This window comes from Chiloscyllium punctatum, chromosome 11 (genome assembly GCF_047496795.1).
Source record: "Chiloscyllium punctatum isolate Juve2018m chromosome 11, sChiPun1.3, whole genome shotgun sequence".
Lineage (NCBI taxonomy): Eukaryota > Metazoa > Chordata > Chondrichthyes > Orectolobiformes > Hemiscylliidae > Chiloscyllium > Chiloscyllium punctatum.
Window position 1 is genome coordinate 95,642,927 of NC_092749.1, and position 22,215 is coordinate 95,665,141.

Genomic DNA, 22,215 nt, shown 5'->3' on the forward strand with positions numbered 1-22,215 from the left:
ACACCTAAGCACAATCTTTTCTTTTTAGGAGGAGGCCACTACACAACAATGATGTTCTTGAAGATTGATGTATTTGTCCTTTCAAGCTGTGGCTCTTATTCATCCATGGAAAGTTAATGGAACTGGAAAGGCCAACATTTATTACCCATCCCTAATCCACACACTGTGCTGTTAGTGGTCCTTTTGGAACCCAAACTGAGCATAAGTGAACCAGTTATTGAGGAGTGGGTGCCACTTAAAAGCCAATGATACGTTCCATCATGTTGCCAATGATTGAGCTAAATGGTCAGACTGGATCTGTTCAGCCTTTTAGGGACAAGGTATACTTAGGCAACTTCCACATTTTTTTTGCGCTGCTCATGAGATGTCAGTCTCTCTGGCTATGTCAGCATTTTTTGGTCACCCCAAATTGCCCAAGTCAACCACATTGCTGTGGGTCTGGAGTCATTTACAGGCCAGACCAGGTATGTATGACAAATTTCCTTCCCAAAAGGCCATCAGTGATGCAGATGGGCTTTTACAATCATTGACAGTAGTTACATGGTCACCAGTAAAATAGCTTTTTCTTCCAGATTTTCCTATTTAAATTGAATTCAAGTGTCACATCTTTCACAATGACATTCAAACCTATAACTCCCCACCCTCCAAGAACATTAGCCTGGAGTTCTGAACCATTAATCAAGTGTCATTGTCAATACATGACTGCCTTCCTCCTTTGTTGGGTGAGTCCCAGTATTATTGCTGAGATGGAACAGTGCCACTGGTTACCTGCATGGCTGGTCCTGAAGCACGGGTTTCAGCACCACATTCCATTCGACAATGTGTGCCAAGCTGAACAGGAAATCATAGACCCTCCAGCTTTAGGGGAATAGAAAGTTGCAATACAAGGTCATTATCTCAGAGGGCACTTCAATATGGAGTCGTCCTTGAGGGAGTGAGTAGATGCAGTCTTTAACTGCATCCCTACCAATGCAGCCAGGGCAAATTGTGAACTGTGTGGAACACAGACACCCGGCCTGCTGCTGGCTACTTGCCTAGTGTTGTGTTGGGGGAACTGGAAAATCACAGCCTACTTTAACTGAGTCTAACAGAGCGCTTGCTGAGTCTAATTGGTACCTACCTCCTCGGTACTTGTAGGCCAGAGAGACCCTTTGCCCAGCTTGGTAAAAATGGTCAATGGAGGTAATGTCGTCAGAAAGCCAAAGCTGGTATTTTTAGATTCCCATCCATCCATGTTCCCAGTATCAACAGGCCTCAAAATTTCACTCCCAGAGGTTTCCATTAATAATGGCTTCTAACTTTCATGATTTTCTTTAATGGTGGAGTTTATGTCTTTCCATGTCTGTCTCATCATTTATAATGGGTTCCAGCTCCAAATCTTTCCACAATCAGAAGATTTTGATGGAATACAGCCCCTTTGTCTGAATGAATGAAGCACTAACAACACTGAAAAAACATGATCCACATGATTAACTCCCAGTCACTATCTTAAACCATCACTTCCTTCAACATTGGTATCTCATGGCAGAAATACAAGATCTACAAAATTTGCCAAGGTTCCTTTGACAGCATAGTGGACAGTGTAGAAGTTTATCGAAGATTGATCAACTGGGTCAATGGGCTAAAGAGTGGCAGATGGAGTTTAATTTGGATTTATGTGAGGAACTGCACTTTAGTAAAACAAACAAAGGCATTAAAAGTATGGCCTTGAGTAGTGTTGTAGAACAGAGAGACCTCGGAGTTCTTTGAAGTTTGCATCACATGTGGGTCAGGAGGTGTTTAGTGTGCTTGCCTTCGATGCTCAGACCTTACAGTAAAGTAGTTCGGACTTTATGTTGCGATTGTACAGGATGTTGGTGAGGCCTTTTCTAGAATACTGTCTCCTGTTAAAAGAAGGATGTTACTAAGCTGGAGAGGGTTCCAAAGCGATTTAGCAGAATGTCACTGGGAATGGAGGGAATGACTTATAAGGAGAGTCTGGCTAGGCTGGGACTTGCTTCACTAGAGCGGAGGAGGTTGAGGGGTGACCTTTGAGGTTTACAAAATCATGCAGGGTAAAGATAAGGTGAATGGCAGGTGTCTTTTCCCTAGGAAAGGGAATTTCAAGATAAGGAGGTAATGTTTTAAGGTAAGAGGAGAAAGATTTTTAAAAAAGACATGAGGTGCAATTGCTTTTTACACAGAAAATGGTTCATAGTGGAATGAATTTTTAGAGGAAATGGGTTGCGGACACATTTACAATGTTTAAAAGACACTTAGGGAAGTACATGAATAAGAAATATTTAGAGGGATATGGGCCAAGTGCAGGCAGGTAGGACTAGTTTAGTTTGGAATTATAGTCAGCATGGACTGGTTGAATTGAAGGTTCTGTTTCCGTAATATATGAATTCATAACTCTACCTATGAAACCCACAACCTCTGCCATCCAGAAAGACAAGGGTAGCAGGTGCATGGTACAGGTTTCCCTCCAAGTCACGTATCCCCTTGACCTGGAACTACAAGTTTCCTCATTGTTGCTGGTTCAAAAAGCTAGAGTTCTTCCCTGACATCACTGTGGGTGCACTCCGCATGGACAGTGACACTTCCAGAGACAGCTCACTTGCATTCATGGGCAATAAGATTGTCTGGAATGTGTGCAACTGGCACACATCACCCATTGTCCAAGTCTTGCTGCAAATGGCCACAGACTGCTCCAGTATGAGGTGTTGTAAAAGGCATGAAAAGCTGTGCAAGCAGTAGGGGCCATTCCACTTATGATGGAGAGAAGGTTCTTGAGGAAGCAGCTGAAGATGGCTAGGCCTAGGGATTCCTGAAGAAATGTTCTGGGCCGAAGATGATTGACCTCTAACACCAACCACCATCTTAATTTGTTCTAGACTTGCTTGCAATCAATGAAGAATTTTCCATGATTCATTGGACTTTATCTTTGCCAGAGTTCTTTGATGTCACACTGACGCCTTGACGTTAAGGGCAGTCACTCTCACCTCACCTCTGGAGTTCAGCTCTTTCACCTTTACTTGAACCAAGGCTGTTTTGACATTTACAGGGAGGATGTGTGTATGGGTAGCATAACTATATAGCTTTGATCTGACCCATCAGTTGAGAGGATTTCTTTAAATATGTCCATCAATCGCATGCTGCTTCCTCTACCTAGATTGCGAGCAGTCCTGTCTTTACTTTGACCAGGCTGACATCTAATTTTTGGTTTGACCTCTCTTGAAAAGCTCTTCCACAGCACTCGCTGAACCTTGGTTTATCCCCCAGTCTGGTGACAATGGTAGAGTTAAGGATATACTGGAACACAAGGTTACAGACTGTGGTTAACTACTATCCTGCTGTAGCTGCTAATGGCCCCTGGAGTTGATTGAGTGCCCAGTGTTTGAACTGCTAGGTTTACTCTGAAACTATCCCATTTAACATGATTGAAATACCACCCAACATGAAGGTAGGCATCCTTAATGTGAGCTGATATTTGGTCTGCACAAGGACTTTGTGGTGGTCACTCTCCTATCAATATTGTCATGGATCAGATGGATTAGTGAAGATGGGGTCAAGAAGGTGCTTCCTTTCATTCTTTCTTTTACCACCTGCCATGGGTCCAGTCTGCCATGGGTCCAGTCACTTCAAACCTCATCCAGCTTGGTCAATACTGGTCATACCAATGGAGCCAGTCTTGGTGATACACATCAAAGTTCTCCACCCAGAGTAGATTATATGCCTTGATTAGTATCCATACATCTTCCATGTAATATTCAACATGGAGGAGTATTGATTCCTCATATTGATGGAGGGTGGTGGTAACAATCAGCAGGACTTATTTTTTCCCGTGTTTACATGAGATTTCACTGGGTCTACAGTCAGTATTAAGGATTCCCAGGACAACTCCCAAGCGACTGTGTGCAGCATGCCAATGCCTCTGGTGGATCTGTCTTGCTCTGGATCAGGACAAACCCAAGGATGATGCTGAAAGAGTCTAGAATACTGGTTCTACTCGATTCAATCAGTATGACAATGGGAGGCTGTTGCTTAACTGGTCTGCAGAACAGGTTTGGCACAAATCTTTGAATATTAGTGAGGAAAAGTTTACAGGGCTGACTGGGATGAGTATGCTCAAGTTGAGGCTACAATTTGCAATTTGCAGGATGAGTTTTGGGAGTTATTTCCAAAGGAGATTGCTAGCACTTCTGTCTTGGTTTGCACTGGGAAGTGGCATCTATTAACTCTAATGTTCTCCAATTTTTCTCACATCTGTAGTCACACTTTAAACAAGTTCATGTTCCCTGTGAGATATATCAGCTGCTTAGAGGTAGCAGTAGCGAGTGCATTGGGAGGAGAGTCTGTTAAAATAATAATTAATTCTGTCGAACCTATTCACTTCAACCATAGTATGTTACATTATCAGGATTACCTGCAGAGCGGCCAGGAGAATACCACAGGAAATTGAAACACTGATCTCATTGTAATAATGGGTCTTCTTGCCAGTGGGTAGGATTCCATAAATTTGTTTAAATACAAGGATGAGATAGGGTGCAGTGTCAAGGTAGGGTTTAATCCAGTGTGTCCTACAAAAAGGAGAACAGTAATATGTACCTTATATAGCTTCAGTCACAAGCATCATCTGCAGCATTGACATTACCATAACACATAAGCCTGAGGGCTTAGACTTAATTTTATTTATACAGGAGAGACTCTTCCAATCAGTAACCGCAAACAAAATCAAACAGTACGAAAAGATTGCAAACCTCAAAACTTTACAATTCTTAAGAGTTCCTCGAAATCTGATTGCATTACAATCATCGAATCCCCCATTATCAATATTCTGGACTTTACCTTTGACCAGAAACTGAACTGGACTCACCACACGGTGACTCATTTGTGGGTACAAGAGTAGGTCAGGGACCAGGAATTCTGCACCTCTTGATTTCCCCAAACCTGTTCACCATTACCAAGGCACAAGTCAGAAGCGTGATGGAATACTTCCCACTTATGTGGATGAGTACAGCTCCAATGATACTCAAAAGACTTGAGACCAGCCCACCTGATTGGCACCACATTCACAAGCATCCAATCCCTCCACCATTGACACTCAATAGCAGCATTGTGTGCCATCTACAAGATGCACTGCAGAAATTCACAAGAAGATCCTCAGACAACATCCCCCAAACCCACTAACACCAAAAAGGGCAACAGACGCATGGGAACACTACCCCTCAAATTTCCCTCAAATCCACTCACAGTCCTGACTGGGAAATATATTGCCGTTCCTTAACTGTCACTGGATCAAAATCCTGGATTTCCCTCCCTGACAACATTGAGAGTTTACCTACAGCACATGGACTGCAGAGTTCAAGAAAGCAGCTCATCACCACTTTCTCAGGGGCAATAAACACTGAGCCAGACAATGACCCACATCTCACGAGTGTATTGAAAATAATCTGTCAAAGTTTTAAACTATTTTATGTCAGTCTACCAGATAGTTGTGACATTTTTAGAAAGCTGTTCCTGTGCTATCAGAACCAAACAGCACAGAAAGTAGTCATTCAATACATCTTGTTTGTTTGGTCTCTTTGAAATTTATCCTATTATTTCTACATTTTCCCTGATCTTTCCCCACAACCATGCAAATTTATTCATTCAGGTATGCCTTTTTTTAAAATTTGTTTATACCACATTTTCAAGATGACCATTCCCAGATTGTGTATAAAGAAATATCTTCCACTCCTACCACCAACCCAGCTTTTTCACTCATTTACTTGAGGATTTCTGTATGATCAATTCACAACTAATTTTATTGACTTTAACTGAAGGCTTAGGGGATTTATTTAAGTGTCATGGTATCAAAGCCACATTTCCACTAGATCTCGCTGCCACCCCAGCCTCAGAGGTAAAGGTAATCGCTTTTCGACATGTGCTCAAAATGTGAAGGGTGGAAATCTCTATTCAATTAGCGCAGGGGGAATCTCCTCAATTCCTGCTGGTACATCAGGTCCAGGCTCCTTTGGGCTCGAGTTTTGGGAAGGGGAGGCAAGTAAAGTCTTTTCATGGATCTGCTCCTCAATTTGGTCAAGATGTGGAACTATGGATCCAGTCATGAGGGGGACTGTGTAGCTCTGGTTGCCTGACTCTTTACTGCAGGGTTGTGAATGGCACTAAATGGAAGCATGCAGTACCAGCAGTGTACTCAGGGCAGGGAGTATCCATGACCAATGTGTCAACCAGCAATAATCAGCAAGGTGACATTTGGATTCTGTTGTTTCATCACTTTAAGCATGTTCTAGTTTAATCAGACCATCTGTTTAGATGCCATTAGTGGTATCCTTGAAGGGACAATGGACAGTATTGGTCCAACTCAATGCCTCCAAATTAGAAAAGTGTGGGTTGAAATATTATTTCAGCGATCTGAACGCAAATTGTAAATCAACACGGAGGAAAATCTGCACTTGTGGGTGTGCCATCTTTCTGTTGGGTCACTTAACTGAACATATTCCAACCAAGGCTTTTGCCAGAAATGTCGATTTCGCTGCTCCTTGGATGCTGCCTGAACTGCTGTGCTCTTCCAGCACCACTAATCCATATTCCAATCAATTATTGAACGGATCTCATCATGCGGTTGGACATACCTCATTTGTTTTAAGTCAGAGACCCATTTCTTCCCCATCCTCTTCTTATAGTTAACCTCTTCTTCCTCCTCAATGATTTCACGAATTTGATGTTTTGTTTCTGGGTCTTGTACGACTACAAAGGTCCAGGGCTCTGTATGTGCTCCACTTGGAGCAGTACCTTTAAGAAAGCAGGAAATTGCCTGATTTAATGAGGCCATTGTTAACCATGTCAACGTACCGTCACGGACTATTACAGCACAGGGAGCCATCATTTGGCCCACTGTAGTTGTGGCAGCTTTTTAAAGCCATCTGAACAATCTCACTTCCCTGCATTTTCTTCACAGCTTGCAAATGTCTCCTTTTCAAGTGTGTATCCAATTCTGCTTTCAAAGATATTCGTGATTATGCTTACATCATCCTTTCAGGGCAGTTTATTTCCCAGAATGATTCACTATGGGAAAAAAAATCTACTTTTGGCAGGTACTTTAATCAAGTTGGGGCGGCATGGTGACTCAGTGGTTAGCAATGCTGCCTCACAGCACCAGGAACAAGGGCTTGATTCCAGCTTCGGGCTACTATCTGTGTAGAGTTTGCACATTCTCCCAATGTCTGCATGGGTTTCCTCCAGGTACTCTGGGGTGCGGGGGGGGTTTCCGCCCACAGTCCAAAGATGTGCAGGTTAAGGGGACTGCCTATGCTAAAATGGCCATAGTGTTCAGGGATGTGCAGGGATTAGCTATGGAAAATGCAGGGTTAAAGAGATAGAGTGGAGGGATGGGTCTGGTGGGATGCTCTTTTGGGGGGAGTATGTGGACTTCATGGGCCAAATGGCCTGCTTCCATACTGTAGGCATTCTATGATTCTATGAAATCAAGTATCTTAGGTTTCAGCCCTTCTACCGACAATAAGGTTCTTCCGTACAATGTCTACAATAAATATTGTCACCAATCCAGGCACTGTAGCATTCTCCCCAACTATCAGAATGATTCTCTAGCTGTTTCCTGTAAATCAGGAGCTCCCTGGAAACAATTACAATTTACTCGCAACAAAAACTGAAGTTGCTGGAAAAGCTTAGTAGGTCTGGCAGCATCTGTGCAGAGTGTTCAGAGTTAATTTTTCAGGTCAAGGAAGCCTTCCTCAGAGTTGATGGTAGCTATGAAAATGTTAGTTTATATGAAGAAGACAGGATGGAGGGAGAGAGTAAGGTGTAAAACAGTAGGTGGCTATAGTGCCCACAGAAGGAGAAGAACAGTTGGACAGACAAAGAAGTGGATAATAATTGGGCTAGAAGGGTGCATTGCTATTAATGGACGCTGTTAGTGGCTAACAATGGGTTATGTGTAATAGTATGTGATAACAAGGCCTGGTGTGTGAATGTTGGGGTAAGGACTTGGGAGGGCTCAAGCTCTAAAGTTATTGAACTTGATAGAGTCCAGAAGGCTGGAGGGTTCTTTCAGCTTGACCGTAGCTTCGCTGGAGTACTACAGCAAGCCTGAGGTAAATCAATCTCTTAAAACTATATTTGCCAAGAATGTTTATATTCCGTGGAGAGGCTACTGTCCCTGTGCAGCCTTCACAAGGCCTTGAATTCCCTTGATGTTTAAAGGGTCTCGATAAACCAGTCTCCTGTAGATCCATACTGATGTACTCACCTCTGATCCACATTTGTGGCTCAGAGACCCTGTTCAGAAACTGGAGTACACTGTCCAGGATGACATAAGTGCAGCCATGTAAGACACAAACCTTTCAGAAGAGATATTAATTTGAAGTTCTGTCTGTTCTCTCAGGTAGACAAAAAAAGATATGCAGGTGATATTTTGAAGAAAAACAGGAGAGTTCTCCCTCTGTCCTAGCCAATCTGCATCACTCAACCAACACTGTTAAAACAGCATCCCCTTAGTTGTTAATGGAACCTTGACCAAATTGGCTGCTGTGTTTCCGACAGTCGTAACATTTCAAAAACATTTAATTGGCTGTAAAGCATTTTTGGGGTTTCTGTAATGTTTGTTTGGATTCACGTTGAACTGAGAAATAAAATCGATCATTGCATAGATACTTGCTGGCACTCGACACTTTGAAAACAAAAACTGATATTTTCCCTCAAAGCGTCTCATTGCTCCCTGTTGATCTGCAAATGGCCGACTAACACACAAGGTAGATAAGCAGAAGGCTGGAAGTACACAGCAAGCCGGGCAGCATCAGGAGGTGGAGAAGTCGACGTTTCGGGTGTGACCCTACTTCAGGATTGGGGTTGGGTGTAAGGGGAGTTGCAGGTCCTTACACCCACCCCCAGTCCTGAAGAAAGGTTACACCCAAAATATCAACTTCTCCACCTCCTGGTACTGCCTGGCTTGCTGTGATCTCCCAGTCTCCTGCTTGTCTACCTTGGATTCCAGCACCTGCAGGTTTTTTTTTGCCTAATAACAGACAAGGTCTAGTCTACAGAGATTGCCCAGCCAGCTTCCAACCCAACCCTGAGAGTAAGGTGATCCACAGCCTGTCTTTCAACCACATTAGAGTGATTGTAAAATTCCCTGGATCTGTTCACTCTTTGCTGGTGTAATTTGAATGGAAATTTATTTTACATGGCACTTCCAGCAGGGTAGTACCAACAAGATAGGAAAAGGTCTGAGCAATGTTGCAGCCAGTGAATTCTCAGAATAGCAGTGCACTTCATTTTAAATTCAGCATGTAAGAGAGTGAACATGCAAGTCCCAACAGTTGAGGAACAGGAAGGGAACGAGACCGTGGAACAGAAGGGAATGTGCAAAGAGGGAGAGAGGACAGAAAGGAAGGAAGGGCAGAGGGGTAGAAGAAAGAAGTGGGAGGTAAAGGAATGAAGGGGGGCAAGGGCAATGAAGGAAGTGGGGGGGGGGGGAAGAGAGAAAGAGAGAGAGTGAAAGAAAGAAAGGAAGGAAGGAAAGATGCAAGAAAGAAAAGCAGAAAGGAACAAGTCAGCTGAGAAAACAGAGAGAGGTAAAGAATGAAAAAGAAAGGACGGACAGAAAAGGATTGAAGTGGGTTGAGGCCAGATATCGGGGGAAAAGGATGGAGAGAGAGGTATCAAGGAAAGGAAAGAAGGCAGGAAACAGGATGGAAGGATAGGATAGAAAGCAGAGAGGCAGGAGAAACAGAAAGTAGCAATAGCCAGGAAGAATGGAGGAAAGAAGGTGAGAAGGAAGAAGAATAGAGGAAGGCCACATGATTTGTAGTAGGAAGTGAAGGGGAAGTGAACCTTACATCGTTGGGATGTCCAACAATGACAGGTAGCCAATTAATCATTTGAAACTCGCTGCTGTGGAATGCTGTTGAATTTCCAGCTTCTTGTTTTGTCAGAGCTGTAACTGGTCATACCTGCTGTCCTAATGATGCTGTCAATCACCTCCCTGGGCACTGCTTCCTCACTGATAAAGCGGACACTCCTTCGTGCATTCATCAGTTGGTAAAACTCATTGGCTCTGCGGATCATTTCATCCTCTGAATAACGCTGTGATGAATATGGAATATGCTGCACCTCAGGTTCATCATTAAGAAAACTCCCAGCTGGAAATGGAAGGATCAGAGTGAAATTTGGTGCATTACACGGAACCACATAGAACTAAACATTCAGTGAGGGACACAAAAAACAAAAATTCTGAATTAAAGTTGACGGCACAAAATATCCATGGACGTTTTGGCCAAGTGGGTACTTAAGGTTACATCACTGCTACTCCAGTTAGCAGACCTCATGTTGTCTGTCATCGTGGGTGTGACAGACTGAATCACTCAGTAAAATAATGAATCTGTTCAGAGATGTTATTACACACTTCTGGAGCATGTGGGACTTGTAACCAGACCTTCTGTCTCAGAGGCAGGAACACTACTGCTATGCCACAAAAGCCAAAACATGCTGAGGACTTGCTATCACGTGATTTGTATTATCATGCAGAGTCAAAATCCACCCAAACTTGTTAAATTAGCTGTCTGATCATTAGCTCAGCCTCTGTTTTAAAAGAAAAGTTCCACACCAGCTCTATTCAAACTCAAATGAGCCCCAAGATGTAATCCCTAGGGCCTCAGTAATTAACTGTTTTCAATCACATAGTGAAAGAGGGACCTGATTGTCACCTATATCAGGCAGTTTCAGTGAAGGGATCAGTTTACACAGGCCCAATTCCAGTCTGAGACACCAAAAGAAACTAGTGTCAGACAACTTTTAAATAGAAACAATGACTCACAGAAAACAAACAGGCACCTTGGTGGAGTTTATCATTCAAAGCTTGGTCAGCTCCAGCACCGACCTGGCCCACAGTTACATCCTTTAGTAATGGGAAGGGAAGAACAAACCTTCCATCCTCAGGATGTGCACAGTGACAGGTAGCTCATGAATAATTTGAAACTCACTGCTTCTGAAATGTTTCCAATGACATTTTCTTCTGTAAGAGTTGACAATGAGGTGGTCTGATCATGCTCTCCTAATCAGCCTGTCAATATAATGCTGCAAGGCAGCTTGTACCAAGGGATGGGGATGAGCTGGACCCACAATAAACTTCAGTACTTTGGTGGATGTACGGGATGCTTGTTCTGCCCATTTATGCATGGATTGTGCATCAATCACTCAAAATCAGTGCATGATACCACATTCTGTGGCATCAGGTAGGCGTTGCAAGTCAATTGTAGGGTCCCCTCCCCTTCTCACCACCTATGTTTCAGGTGCAAAACAGCTAAAAGGAATTTTCCCCCTAGTAATTGAAGTTGCAATTTCAAACAATGACTACTACAATCAGCTCAATCACACTAGCAACTCCTTATGCAATTTGACGAATCACACAATGCCTAGTGTAACTAGGTTAGTCAAACATAGAAAACAGATGCAGGAATGGGCCATGCGGCCCTTCCAGCCTGCACTGCCGTTCAGTATGATCATAACTGATTATGCGATTTCAGTATTGCATGCCTGCTTTCTCTTCATACCCCTTGATCCCTTTAGCTGCAAGGCTCATATCCAGCTCCCTCTTGAACAGATCTAATAAACTAGTCCCAGCAGCTTCTCGTGGTACAGACCTCCACAAGTTCACAGTTTTCTGCGTGAAGAAATTCTTCCACATCCTGGTCCTGAATGGCTTACCTGTTATTCTTAGACTGTGACCCCTAGTTCTAAGCTTTGGAGAAGAGTGAAAAAGACATGTATTCGAGTGGTACCAGTGATAAGCAATTTTAGATCTACAGCGAAACTGGGAATGTTCTATTTAATGCAAAGATAAGTTTTAATAAACTTGAGTGGTTTCAACATCATAAATAAGGAGAAACTATTCCAGTGATATAGAATCAGTAACCAGAGGACATATACTTAAGGCAATTGGGAAAACAACGAGAGGTGATGTATTGAAACATGGAATTAAAATTCTGTGCAGACACCACAGGCCCTGGAGCTGGAAGTGGCTGGTGACCCTACTTCAGTCAGGCAGTGGGACCAATGGAGTTATACTGCCAAATGCCCCTGGAGCCACCAGAGAAAGACAGCACCAAACACCCAAGAGCTGCCATCTTAATCAGAGTGGCCATTGCCAGGGCTGTAACTATAGTAAAATAATGTGTCCATCACCAGATGCCCTTGAAGAAAGGTAAGTTGATTTGGGGTATGGTGGGGGTCAGGGAGGCAGGCTGCAATGATTGGGCTGGTCAAGTGGTAACACTGGAGATTTAGAAGACATCAGGCACACCCTCACACTTTCCCACACCATTTTGCCAGTGTTTTTTGTCTCCCAGCCTCTCCTGAAAAGGGCCTGGAAAACCTTGGAAATTATTTTACAGTGAGTTGTTGTAAACTGGGTTACACTGATTGAAATGGATGGAGGAAGCAGATTCAATGGCATCATTCCAAACAAACTTGGATACTTGAGGGAGTTTGTTTATAGGGCTACAAGGAGAAAGCAGAGTTGTGTAACTAATTGGATAGCTCTTCTAGAGAGCCAGCACAGGTACAATGGGTCAAATGGCTGCTTTTGTGCTGCGTTATTCTGTGATTCTACATGAATGACCACCAATGCAACCAATTCTACTCCTGGTTTCTTCTTTTCTTCTCCATTAAGAAGTGTTTCCAAACGCTGGTTGAATAAGTGCTCACAATGTCAAGCAGCAACCATTCACTGAATGGAGTGTCCTTCACATTGAAGGGTCTATGGGTGAATGGAGATAAGTCTGAAAAGAACTGTCTTTGCCAAGCCTAAGCAATGTGTCTAAGTCAACATCAAGAAGCCAAGCAGTGAACTGAACATTGGGAGAAAAATCCTTTGAAAGCATCAATGAGTTGCTTATAGAACAATTAGAATGTGGACTGCACTAATAAATGGAAGAGTTGAGTAAAACAATACCTTCAGTGTAAGCTAGAAAAGTCAGTGAGAGACAAAGGAATAGAAAAGCAAGATAATAGGGTCAGAATAGGGTCAGAGGAGGCTAGAATGAAACTAAATATTGGCACAAATCATCCTATATTCATCCAATCAATTGGTTTCATAACCTTAAAGACCTCTCTCAGGTTAATGCATCAGACTTCACTCTTCTGTAGATAAAAACCTCAGTCAGTTCAGCTTTTCTTGATGGGTCCAATCTCTCAATTCCAGAATCAATCTGAATAAAACTAATGTTAAACAATAGTTACCAGACTCTGCCTTTTAAATGTGGTGAATGTCCTGATTGATATAATCACTTTAGATTGGGAGATGAAGATTAGGGATCAATTATAATGCCGTGACCAATAAATTCAACAGGGAATTCAGCAGAAACATCTTTATTCAGGCAATGGCTAAAATGTGAACCTCAGTATCACAAAGAGTAATTTGTTGAGAATGAAGTATTTAAGGTGAATCTAAATGGACATGTGAAAACAAAGGAAATAGAGGTTACAGTAATAACTTTGGATGAAGAGGGCTAAGAGGAGACTTGTACAGAGCATGAATAACCATTGAGCCAAATGGTCTGTTTTTATGCTGTGCTTTTTATCTATTTGTACATAAACATTTCAAGCCTAGTTCTGGTCTTGATATCAGTTGCCAAAGGTGCACACTGACGGTCAAATTAGTGAATTATCTTTTTATAATGTTAAAGGTTGGTTGATAATTCACTGAGTTAATAGCTAACAGGCATTTTCTTACATTCCACATCTAAGAACAATGAAAGTATGTGGTTTCTCTCACGTGACTTTTTCGTCTCTGCAGCAAAATCAATATTGATATCCTATTGCTGCCTGTATCACTTTTGAACAAAGCACTGGTTCTAGATACCTTACACACCTCTCATGCCAGAGGTCAAACTAGGGATGACGCAATGCCTCAGCAATGCTGTCCTGTCAATGGTACAACATTAAATAATAGCACCCAACTGCCCTCTTAGGCTAACATTTAAATTATCATGAAACTATTTGAATAGAAGAAGAGTTACTTATGTTATTTGATTAGATTCCCTACAGAGTGGAAACAGGCCCTTCGGCCCAACAAGTCCACATCAACCCTTCGAAGAGTAACCCACACAGATCCATCTCCCTCTGACTAATGCACCTAATACTATGGACAATTTAGCAAGGCCAATCCACCTGACCTGCACAGCTTTGGACTGTGGGAGGAAATCCACGCAGACATGGGGAGAATGTGCAAACTCCACACAGATAGTCAGTCAGTGAGTTATGCCTCACTAAGGTTGTATTTTGGAAATATTCCCAGAGTTATCACAAAAGTTAAAGATTTTTTTTAAAAAATAACATAGAATTCCTCCATTTACCAATCTTTTTAACCCAGGTTGACAGGGGCAGGAGTAAGCCATCTGCCTACTCAAGCCTGCCCCACCATTCAACAAGACTATCAATCAGTCCCACTTCTCAATTCCTGCTTCATGCTAGTTCAGTATACCTGTCCACTTCAGAAATCTGTCCACCCCTTCTTCAAATACATTCAGTTATCTAGGAACAGGTTTCTATGCTTAACCACAATAACTATTTATTACAAATAAATAGATTCCAACTACAGATAAACAATTATGAACCATTGTGATATATCTATTAGCTAAAACTTGACCGACCCCTAAACCTTCCCAGAATCAGAGGACAGTGGAGAATCATCACAGCAGAATTCTGGGAGACATCACCACAATTATCACAACTGTACAGCATGTCAGATAGAACTTGGTGTCAAGCTGGGGTTAAACTGGAAACGCTACATCGATGTTTTCCACCCTCCCTCCACCCACCTCTGTCCAAAAAAAAAGGGTCTGTGAAGAACACGACTGGCAAAGTAAAGGTGTACAAGGAGGCAGCAGTTAGGAGAGTGGGCCAGTTTTGGAGTGGAAGTGTTGAGGCCTTTGCTTGAGAGATTTTGGTGTGAGGATGCTGCACTGGCATACAGGTAAGAACGGATAAGGGCTCTTTACTTTTGTTCTGTTGAGACTGAAGGCAGTAGGCATGGCAGTGAGGGCAGTGGCATGTCCCTCTTGCAGGATGTGGGAGATCAGGGAGACGTCCAGTGTCAATGGTGGCTACACCTGCGAGATGTGCACCCGGCTGCAGTTCCTGACAGATCGCATTAGGGAACTGGAGCTGGATCTGGATGCACTCGGGATCATCCGTGGTGCAAAGAACATCACTGATAAAAACTATAGTGGTCACTCCTAAAGGTGTACGCTACAGGTAGCTGAGTCACCACCAGAAAAAGTAAAGTGGAGGTGGTTTTGGGGGGGGGGGGGGTTGATTCCCCTTTGACCTTTCAGGGGCCAACAGCAGGAGTCAGGTCAGTGCACTGTGACCAGCTCTGAGGCTCAGAGGGAAAGGGTGCGGTCAGACAGAGCAATACTGATAGGAGACTTAATTGTGAGAGTGACTGACAGGAGATTCTGTGGTTGCAAAAGAGATACCAGGGTGGTGTGTTGCCTCCCAGGTGCCAGGGTCAAGGATGTCTCTGAGCGGCTGAACATTCTGAAGGGGGAGGGTGAACAGACAGAAGTCATTGTGCACATCAGTACAAATGACATAGGTAGACAAAGGGATGGGGTTCTGCGAAATGAGTATAGGGAGTTAGGTAAGAAGGTAAAAAGCAGCACCTGAAGGGTAATGATCTCTGGATTACTTCCAGTGCCACCCAGCAGTGAGGATAGAAATAGAAAGCTAAGCCAGATGAATGCATGGCTGAGGAGACGGTGTAGATGACAGGATTTTCATTTCTTGGATCATTAGGATCTCTTCTGGGGTAGAGATGACCTGTACAAGAGGGACGGATTACACTTGATCTGCAGGAGGTATCAATATCCTTGCGGGGAGATTTGCTTGTATTACTTGGGAGTGTTTAAACTAGGGACTCTGAATAAGAGAGGGGCCATCTGGAAGTCAAGGGAAAGTACATTCACCACTGAGAGCAAGTTTATTATTCAGGGATGCCAGAGGCACAGTAAAGGGAGGACAGACCCTCTTGCTTGGCACCGCCCTCTTAAACGGTCCTACCTGTCCATCTTCCTTCCCACCTATCTGCTCCACCCTCCTCTCCCACCTATCACTTTCACTCCCACCTTCATCTACCTATCGCATTCCCAGTTACCTTCCCCCCAACCACACTCAACCCTTTCCCATTTATCTCTCAATCCCCTAGGCCCACAAGCCTCATTCCTGATGAAGGGCTTATGCCTGAAACGTCAATTCTCCTGCTCCTCAGATGCTGCCTGACCAGCACTACACTCTTTGACTCAAATCTCCAGGATCCACAGTTCTCACTTTTTCCAAGTGACTGAAGTGTCAGTCGGAGAGCACTTTGGGTCCAGTGACCATAACTCTCTTAGTTTTGGACATATGCCAGTGTTGGACTGGGATGGGCAAAGTTAAAAATCACACAACACCAGGTTATAGTCCAACAGGTTGATTTGGAGGTACAAGCTTTCGGAGAGCTGCTCCTTCATCAGGTAGCTAGTCAACCTAGTTACTTGACGAAGGAGCAGTACTCCAAAAGCTTGCACTTCCAAATAAAGCTGTTGGCTTATAACTTAGTGTTGTGAGATTTTTAACTTTGTCTCTTAGTGTTGACATAGTTTTGAATAAGGATAGGACAGGTTTATGGTTAAGGTACTAAACTGCAGCAGGGCCAGCTTTGGACCCATTAGGCAGGATCCTGCAGAGGTCAATTGGCTGAGTCTGTTCGAAGGAAAAGGAACGATTGGCAAATGAGAGGCTTGTAAAAGTGTGATATCACGAGTCCAAGACAGTATGTCCCTGTTAGGGTGAAGGGAAAAGCTGGCAGGTTCAGGGACCCCTGGCTGATGAGGAATTTTGAGGCTCTGGTCAGGAAAAAGAAGGCAGCATTTATTGGGTTTAAGCTATCGGGCTCAAGAGAATCCCTGGATGACTTTAAAAAGTATAGGAGCACATTTAAGAGGGAAATCAGAAGAGCTAAAAGAGGGTATGAGGTGGATCTGACAGATAAGGTTAAAGATAATCCCAAGAGGTTCTATAGCTATATTAAGAGGAATAGAATGGCTAGGGAGAGAATAGGTCTCCTTAAAGATCAGCTTGGCTGTCTATGTTTGGAGCCACAGGAGATGGAGGAGATTGTTAATAAATATTTCTCCTCATGATGCTAAGGAAATAAGGGTGACAAGTGAAGATGTTTTGAACCACATATACGTTACTAGAGAGGAGGTGTTTGCAGCCTTAAAGCACATTAAGACGGATAAATCCCCTGAGCCTGATCAAGTCCATCCTCAGACATTGTGGAAGGCTAAGGAAGAAATTGCAGAGGCCCTTGCAGAGATTTTTGGTTTACCTTTAGCCACTGGTGAAGTTCCAGAAGCCTGGAGGGTGGCTAATGTTGTTCCATTGTTTAAGAAAGGTAGCAAAGACAAGCCAGGGAACTACAGGCCATTTAGCCTGATATCAGTGGTAGGCAAGTTGTTGGAGGGGATACTGAGGGACAGGATCAACCAACATTTGGACAGTCAAGGTCTGATTAGGGATAGTCAGCATGGATTTGTATGTGGGAAGTCATGTCTGTCAAATCTTTTAAAGTTTTTTGAATAGGTCATCAAGATGATAGATGAGGATAGGGCAGTTAATGTTGTCTACATGGATTTTGGTAAGGCCTTTGACAAGGTCCCACATGGCAGGCTAGTCATGGGATCAAGGTAGAGCAAGCTAATTCACTCGATAATAGGAAGCAGAGGGTGATGGTTGAAGATTGAAGGCTGTTTCTTGGACTGGAGGCCTCTGACTAGTGGTGTGCCACAGGGGTCAGTGCTGGGACCTTTGTTATTTGTTACTTAAATCAATGATCTTGGATGTGAATATACAAGGCATGATTAGTAAGTTTGCAGATGTTACAGAATTAGGAGGGATCGTTGATAACAAGGAAGGTTATCAAATATTATAGAGGGATAATTGATCAGACAGGGAATTTGGCTGAAGATTGGGAAATGCAATTCAAAACAGATAAGTGGGAGGCGTTACATTTTGGAAAGTCAAACCAAAGTATGACTTATACAGTAAATGGTAAGGTCCTGAGGATTGTTTTGGAACAGAGGGACCAAGGGGTACAAGTACATAGTTCTTTGAAAGCAGCGTCACACGTAGACAGGGCAGTGAAAAGGCATTTAGCATGCTAGCCTTCATCAGTCAAGGCATTGACTACAGGAGTTGAGATGTTATGTTACAGTAGAAGTCATTGGTGAGGCCACACTTGGAGTATTGTGTACAGTTATGGCTACTCTGTTATACGAAAGGCAGAGTTAAACTGGTAAGAATGCAAAGAAGATTTTGCAAGAATGTCATCAGGACTGTTAGGCCTAAATTATAGGGATAGGACTTTATTCCTTGGATTGTAACCGAATGAGGGGGTGACCTTATTGAGGTATATAAAATCATGAGAGGCATAGATTGAATGAATGCATATAGTCTTTTTCCCAGGGATGGGAGGTTGAAAACTAAAGGGCAGGTTTACGGTGAGAGGAGAAGAATTTAAGAAGGACCTGAAGGGTAATTTCTTCACGCAGACGGTGGTGCATATATGGAATGGGCTGCCAGAGAAAGTGGTGAAGGCAGGTACAATAGCAACAATTAAAAAAACATTTTGATAGGTACATGGATGGGAAGGGCTTAGAGGGATAGGGTACAAATGTGGGCAATTGAAACTAGCTTAGTGGGCACCATGGTCAGCATGGACTGGTTTGGGCTGAAGGGTCTGTTTCCATGCTGTATTATTCTGACTCTATTAAACACATATATAGACAGAAACAAAAATGGGTGATATGGGCAGTGAAAGGCTGGAAAGGCAGTTTAGTGGTCCCTAACCACAGGGTTACTTGAGATGATTCTTTTGTTGATCAGAACAGTCCTTCTGCCAGTGATTTCACTTATTTGCAAAAAGCACAGGGTGATTGCTTCACATTTATGCAAGGTCTCTGACTTATTAATTCAAAAATACAGCTCAGAGAAACAGATGAGGTGAAATAAACTGGCTATCATGGTTGAGATGCTTTTTTACAGTAGAGCAGAAACACTTCCTTCTCTTCCAGAGGTCTGATAGCTTCTGACCTGATGACCTTTGAAGATGGTTGAGCCTAAGATACTATCTTGAGGAGCTCATGCAGCAATGTCTGAAGGTACAAGCTTCAACAGCCACACCATCTTACCACAGAATCATCGAGTTTTACAGCAGAGAACGAAGCCATTTGGCCCATCATGTCTGGATTGGCTCTTGAAAGAGCTATCCAGCTCGTCCCATTCTCCAGCCCTAACTCTCTAGCCCTCTAAATTTAATCACTTTCAAATATACATCTGGTTCTTTTTTGAAACCTCCTATGGAATCTGCCTCCATCATTCTCCCAGGCAGCACACTCAAAATCCTAACAATTCTCTAAAGAAAGAAGTTTCTCCTCATTTTACTCCTAGTTCTCCTGCTGGCAACCTTCAAATTGGGACCCCTGGTTACAGACATACCAACTTAATAGAAACAGAATATCCTTCTTCACTCTGTCAAAATTGTTCATAATTTTGAACACCTCAAGAAAGTCATCTTTTAACTGTCTTTGCTCCAAGACAATAACCCCAATTTCTCTAATCTTTCCTTCTATCCAAAAGTTACTGGTATGATTCTAGTAAATCTCCTTTGAACCCTATCCAGGGCTTTAACATCCTTCTTTAAGTGAGATGCCCAGAACTGAACACAAACAAGTGACTCACACCCACTGGACAGTTTTCACTTGATTGCCATTAACTCATTTTTCTCGGGCTCTAGGACACATGATCAAGTTCTATCTTAATTCAAGGGTAATCACAACTTTCATTGCACCTCCAGTTTAGCTCTTATGTCCATGTTTGCACCAAAGCTATAATGAGTTCAAGAATAAAAGACCTTTGGCAGAATACAAACTGAGCATTTGTGAGCAGGTTATTACTTTCTAAGTGCCACCTGATAGCACTGTCAACAACTTGTTGACGATCGAGAGAAAACAGACAGAACAGTAATTGACCATATTAGATTTGTCCTGCTTTATGTGGTCACGATGTACCTGGGTATTTTTTTCTTATTTGCTCAGGTAGATGCCAATATTACAGTTGCACAGTAACAGTTCAAACAGGGACACAGCTAGAATTAAAGAATCACACAGGTTGTGATTGTTACCAGATTCAACTACCAACATTGGATGAGAAATATTTTCCTCAAAACCCCTCTAAACTTTCTGACCCTACAACGCAAGGGAATAGCTACTTAACATCCATCTGTCTATGCCCCTCAAAATCTTCTACACTTGTATCAGGCCCTGCCCCTCAACATTCTCTGCTCCAAAACAAACGTCCGAGCTTAACCAACCCCCTATTCAAGCTGAAGTGCTCTATCTCAGGCAACACCTTGATGAATCTCATCTACATCCCATCCAGTGCAATCACATCTTTCCTATAGTGTGGTAACCAGAACTTCAACAGTGCTCTAGCTGAGACCTAACCAAACCTCTGAACAACTCTGTTACGACATGGGATAAACCCTCCTGCTTCATTTTAACCAGCAAATCCCGTGCAGTAATCTGTGAAAATTCAAGAGGCCAAGACTATTCCAAAGGTCTCTATTCAAAGTAAAAATTAACAACATTATTTCTTAAAGTATAAGAGGATAATTAACTAACAACTATTCACAACTCCTTTCTTTGATCTTTCTTTTACCTTCCCCTTCTACAATACTAGTCCAATAAAACCCCTGATTAAGATTTACCAAAAATTCAAATTTCAAAACCAGCCAGCTGTCGAATCTTCTCTTTATATCTCCCTCTGCCTTCTTTTCTTCTTAGGGATTTCTGTTTCACAGGTCACTGATCAACAAAGGTACCTTTAAAAGAGCTATTCTGCGGGCAGTCTGCATGTGTTGGTGGCTTGGCAGTTCTCCCTCAAATGTTCAAGTTTTTCCCAGTCTTATACACACAAAGCATCAGATTGTGTCATTGGCTTTTAATATTGTCAATGAACTAAATTAAGACTTGTTTGGAGTTTAGTATTTTTGGGGATAGAATTTAAACTGATTGGCTGCATTCAAATGCGTTTTTGTCTCCAGGCAACCAGCTACTCTAGTTGCTGGACTAAAAGGTTACATTGTACCTTATTCAGGTAATTCTGCTAGCTCTTAAAGGTACAGTATCCCTTACATCTTCATAACAACTCCAGCATAATCTCCTTGCTCTTATAACCTATGCCTCGCTGATATGGGTAAGCCTTCATTACTACCCTATTAATCTGTCCTGCCATCTTCAGTGAGGTATGGAAAGGAATCCAAGACCCCTCTGCTCCACTGAGCTTCTTAGCATCTTATTGTTCACTGAATATTCTGTTGTACTGTTACTTCTTTCAGTGTGCATCACCGGCTCCTTCATGAGTACAAGGTACTATTGCCAAAATGTTGTCAAGGCCCACAGCCTTTGCGGTATCCTTTGCCTTCAATTGTTTCTTGATATCAAATGGAGTGAATCAAATTGGCTACAGCATGACATTTATACTGCTCTGGGGCTCAGAGAAAGAAATGAATTATCCACTCTGCACTTTGGACTTGACACAGTTCCAAGTGCTGCTTTATTCAGGGCCAAAGACAAATTTCAACACAATAAATTTTCTCAGAAACAGAAGAGATAATTTTATCTTGAGGGAGCTGTAATACGAAAAGTGCAGAATTTGATTTGCATTCATGTGATCCACTGGTCAGACACAATTTGCAAAATCGTCAGAAACCTCTGGGACAGTACAGTGCAGGTACTATAGAACTAGAAAACAATAAATTATGAGGTCATATTGTGCAGATTTATGAACATAAAATATTACATAGAATCCTTACAGTGTGGAAGTAAGCCATTCAGCCAATTGGGTCCACACGAAGAGCACCCCACCAAGACTCACCTCTCTACCCTATGCCTGTAACCCTGCAGTTCCCATGGTTGACCCACCTAGTGTACATATCCCTGGACGGCTAATCCACCAAACCTGCACATCTTTGGGTAGTGGGAGCAAACTGGAGGAAACCCACACAGACACGGGGAGAATGTTATCCAAGCGTGGAATCAAACCCAGATCCCTAGCACTGTGAGGCAGCAGCGCTAACGTTGAGCCATCCTGCTGCACCTTACAATTAAC

The 22,215-nt window shown here is 42.8% G+C and overlaps 1 protein-coding gene across 4 annotated transcripts in view; it reads right to left on the minus strand.

Moving 5' to 3' along the window:
• Positions 1–22,215, minus strand: part of iyd (iodotyrosine deiodinase) — a 47,424-nt gene that overhangs the window by 12,141 nt on the left and 13,068 nt on the right. For all 4 annotated transcript variants that reach the window (XM_072581313.1, XM_072581312.1, XM_072581314.1 and 1 more), the window contains exons 4-6: positions 9,957–10,145; positions 6,621–6,780; positions 4,409–4,562 (exon numbers count right to left, since the gene is read on the minus strand). In XM_072581313.1, the coding sequence (XP_072437414.1) occupies positions 4,409–4,562; positions 6,621–6,780; positions 9,957–10,145 (503 nt within the window). The remainder of the gene's footprint in view (positions 1–4,408; positions 4,563–6,620; positions 6,781–9,956; positions 10,146–22,215) is intronic.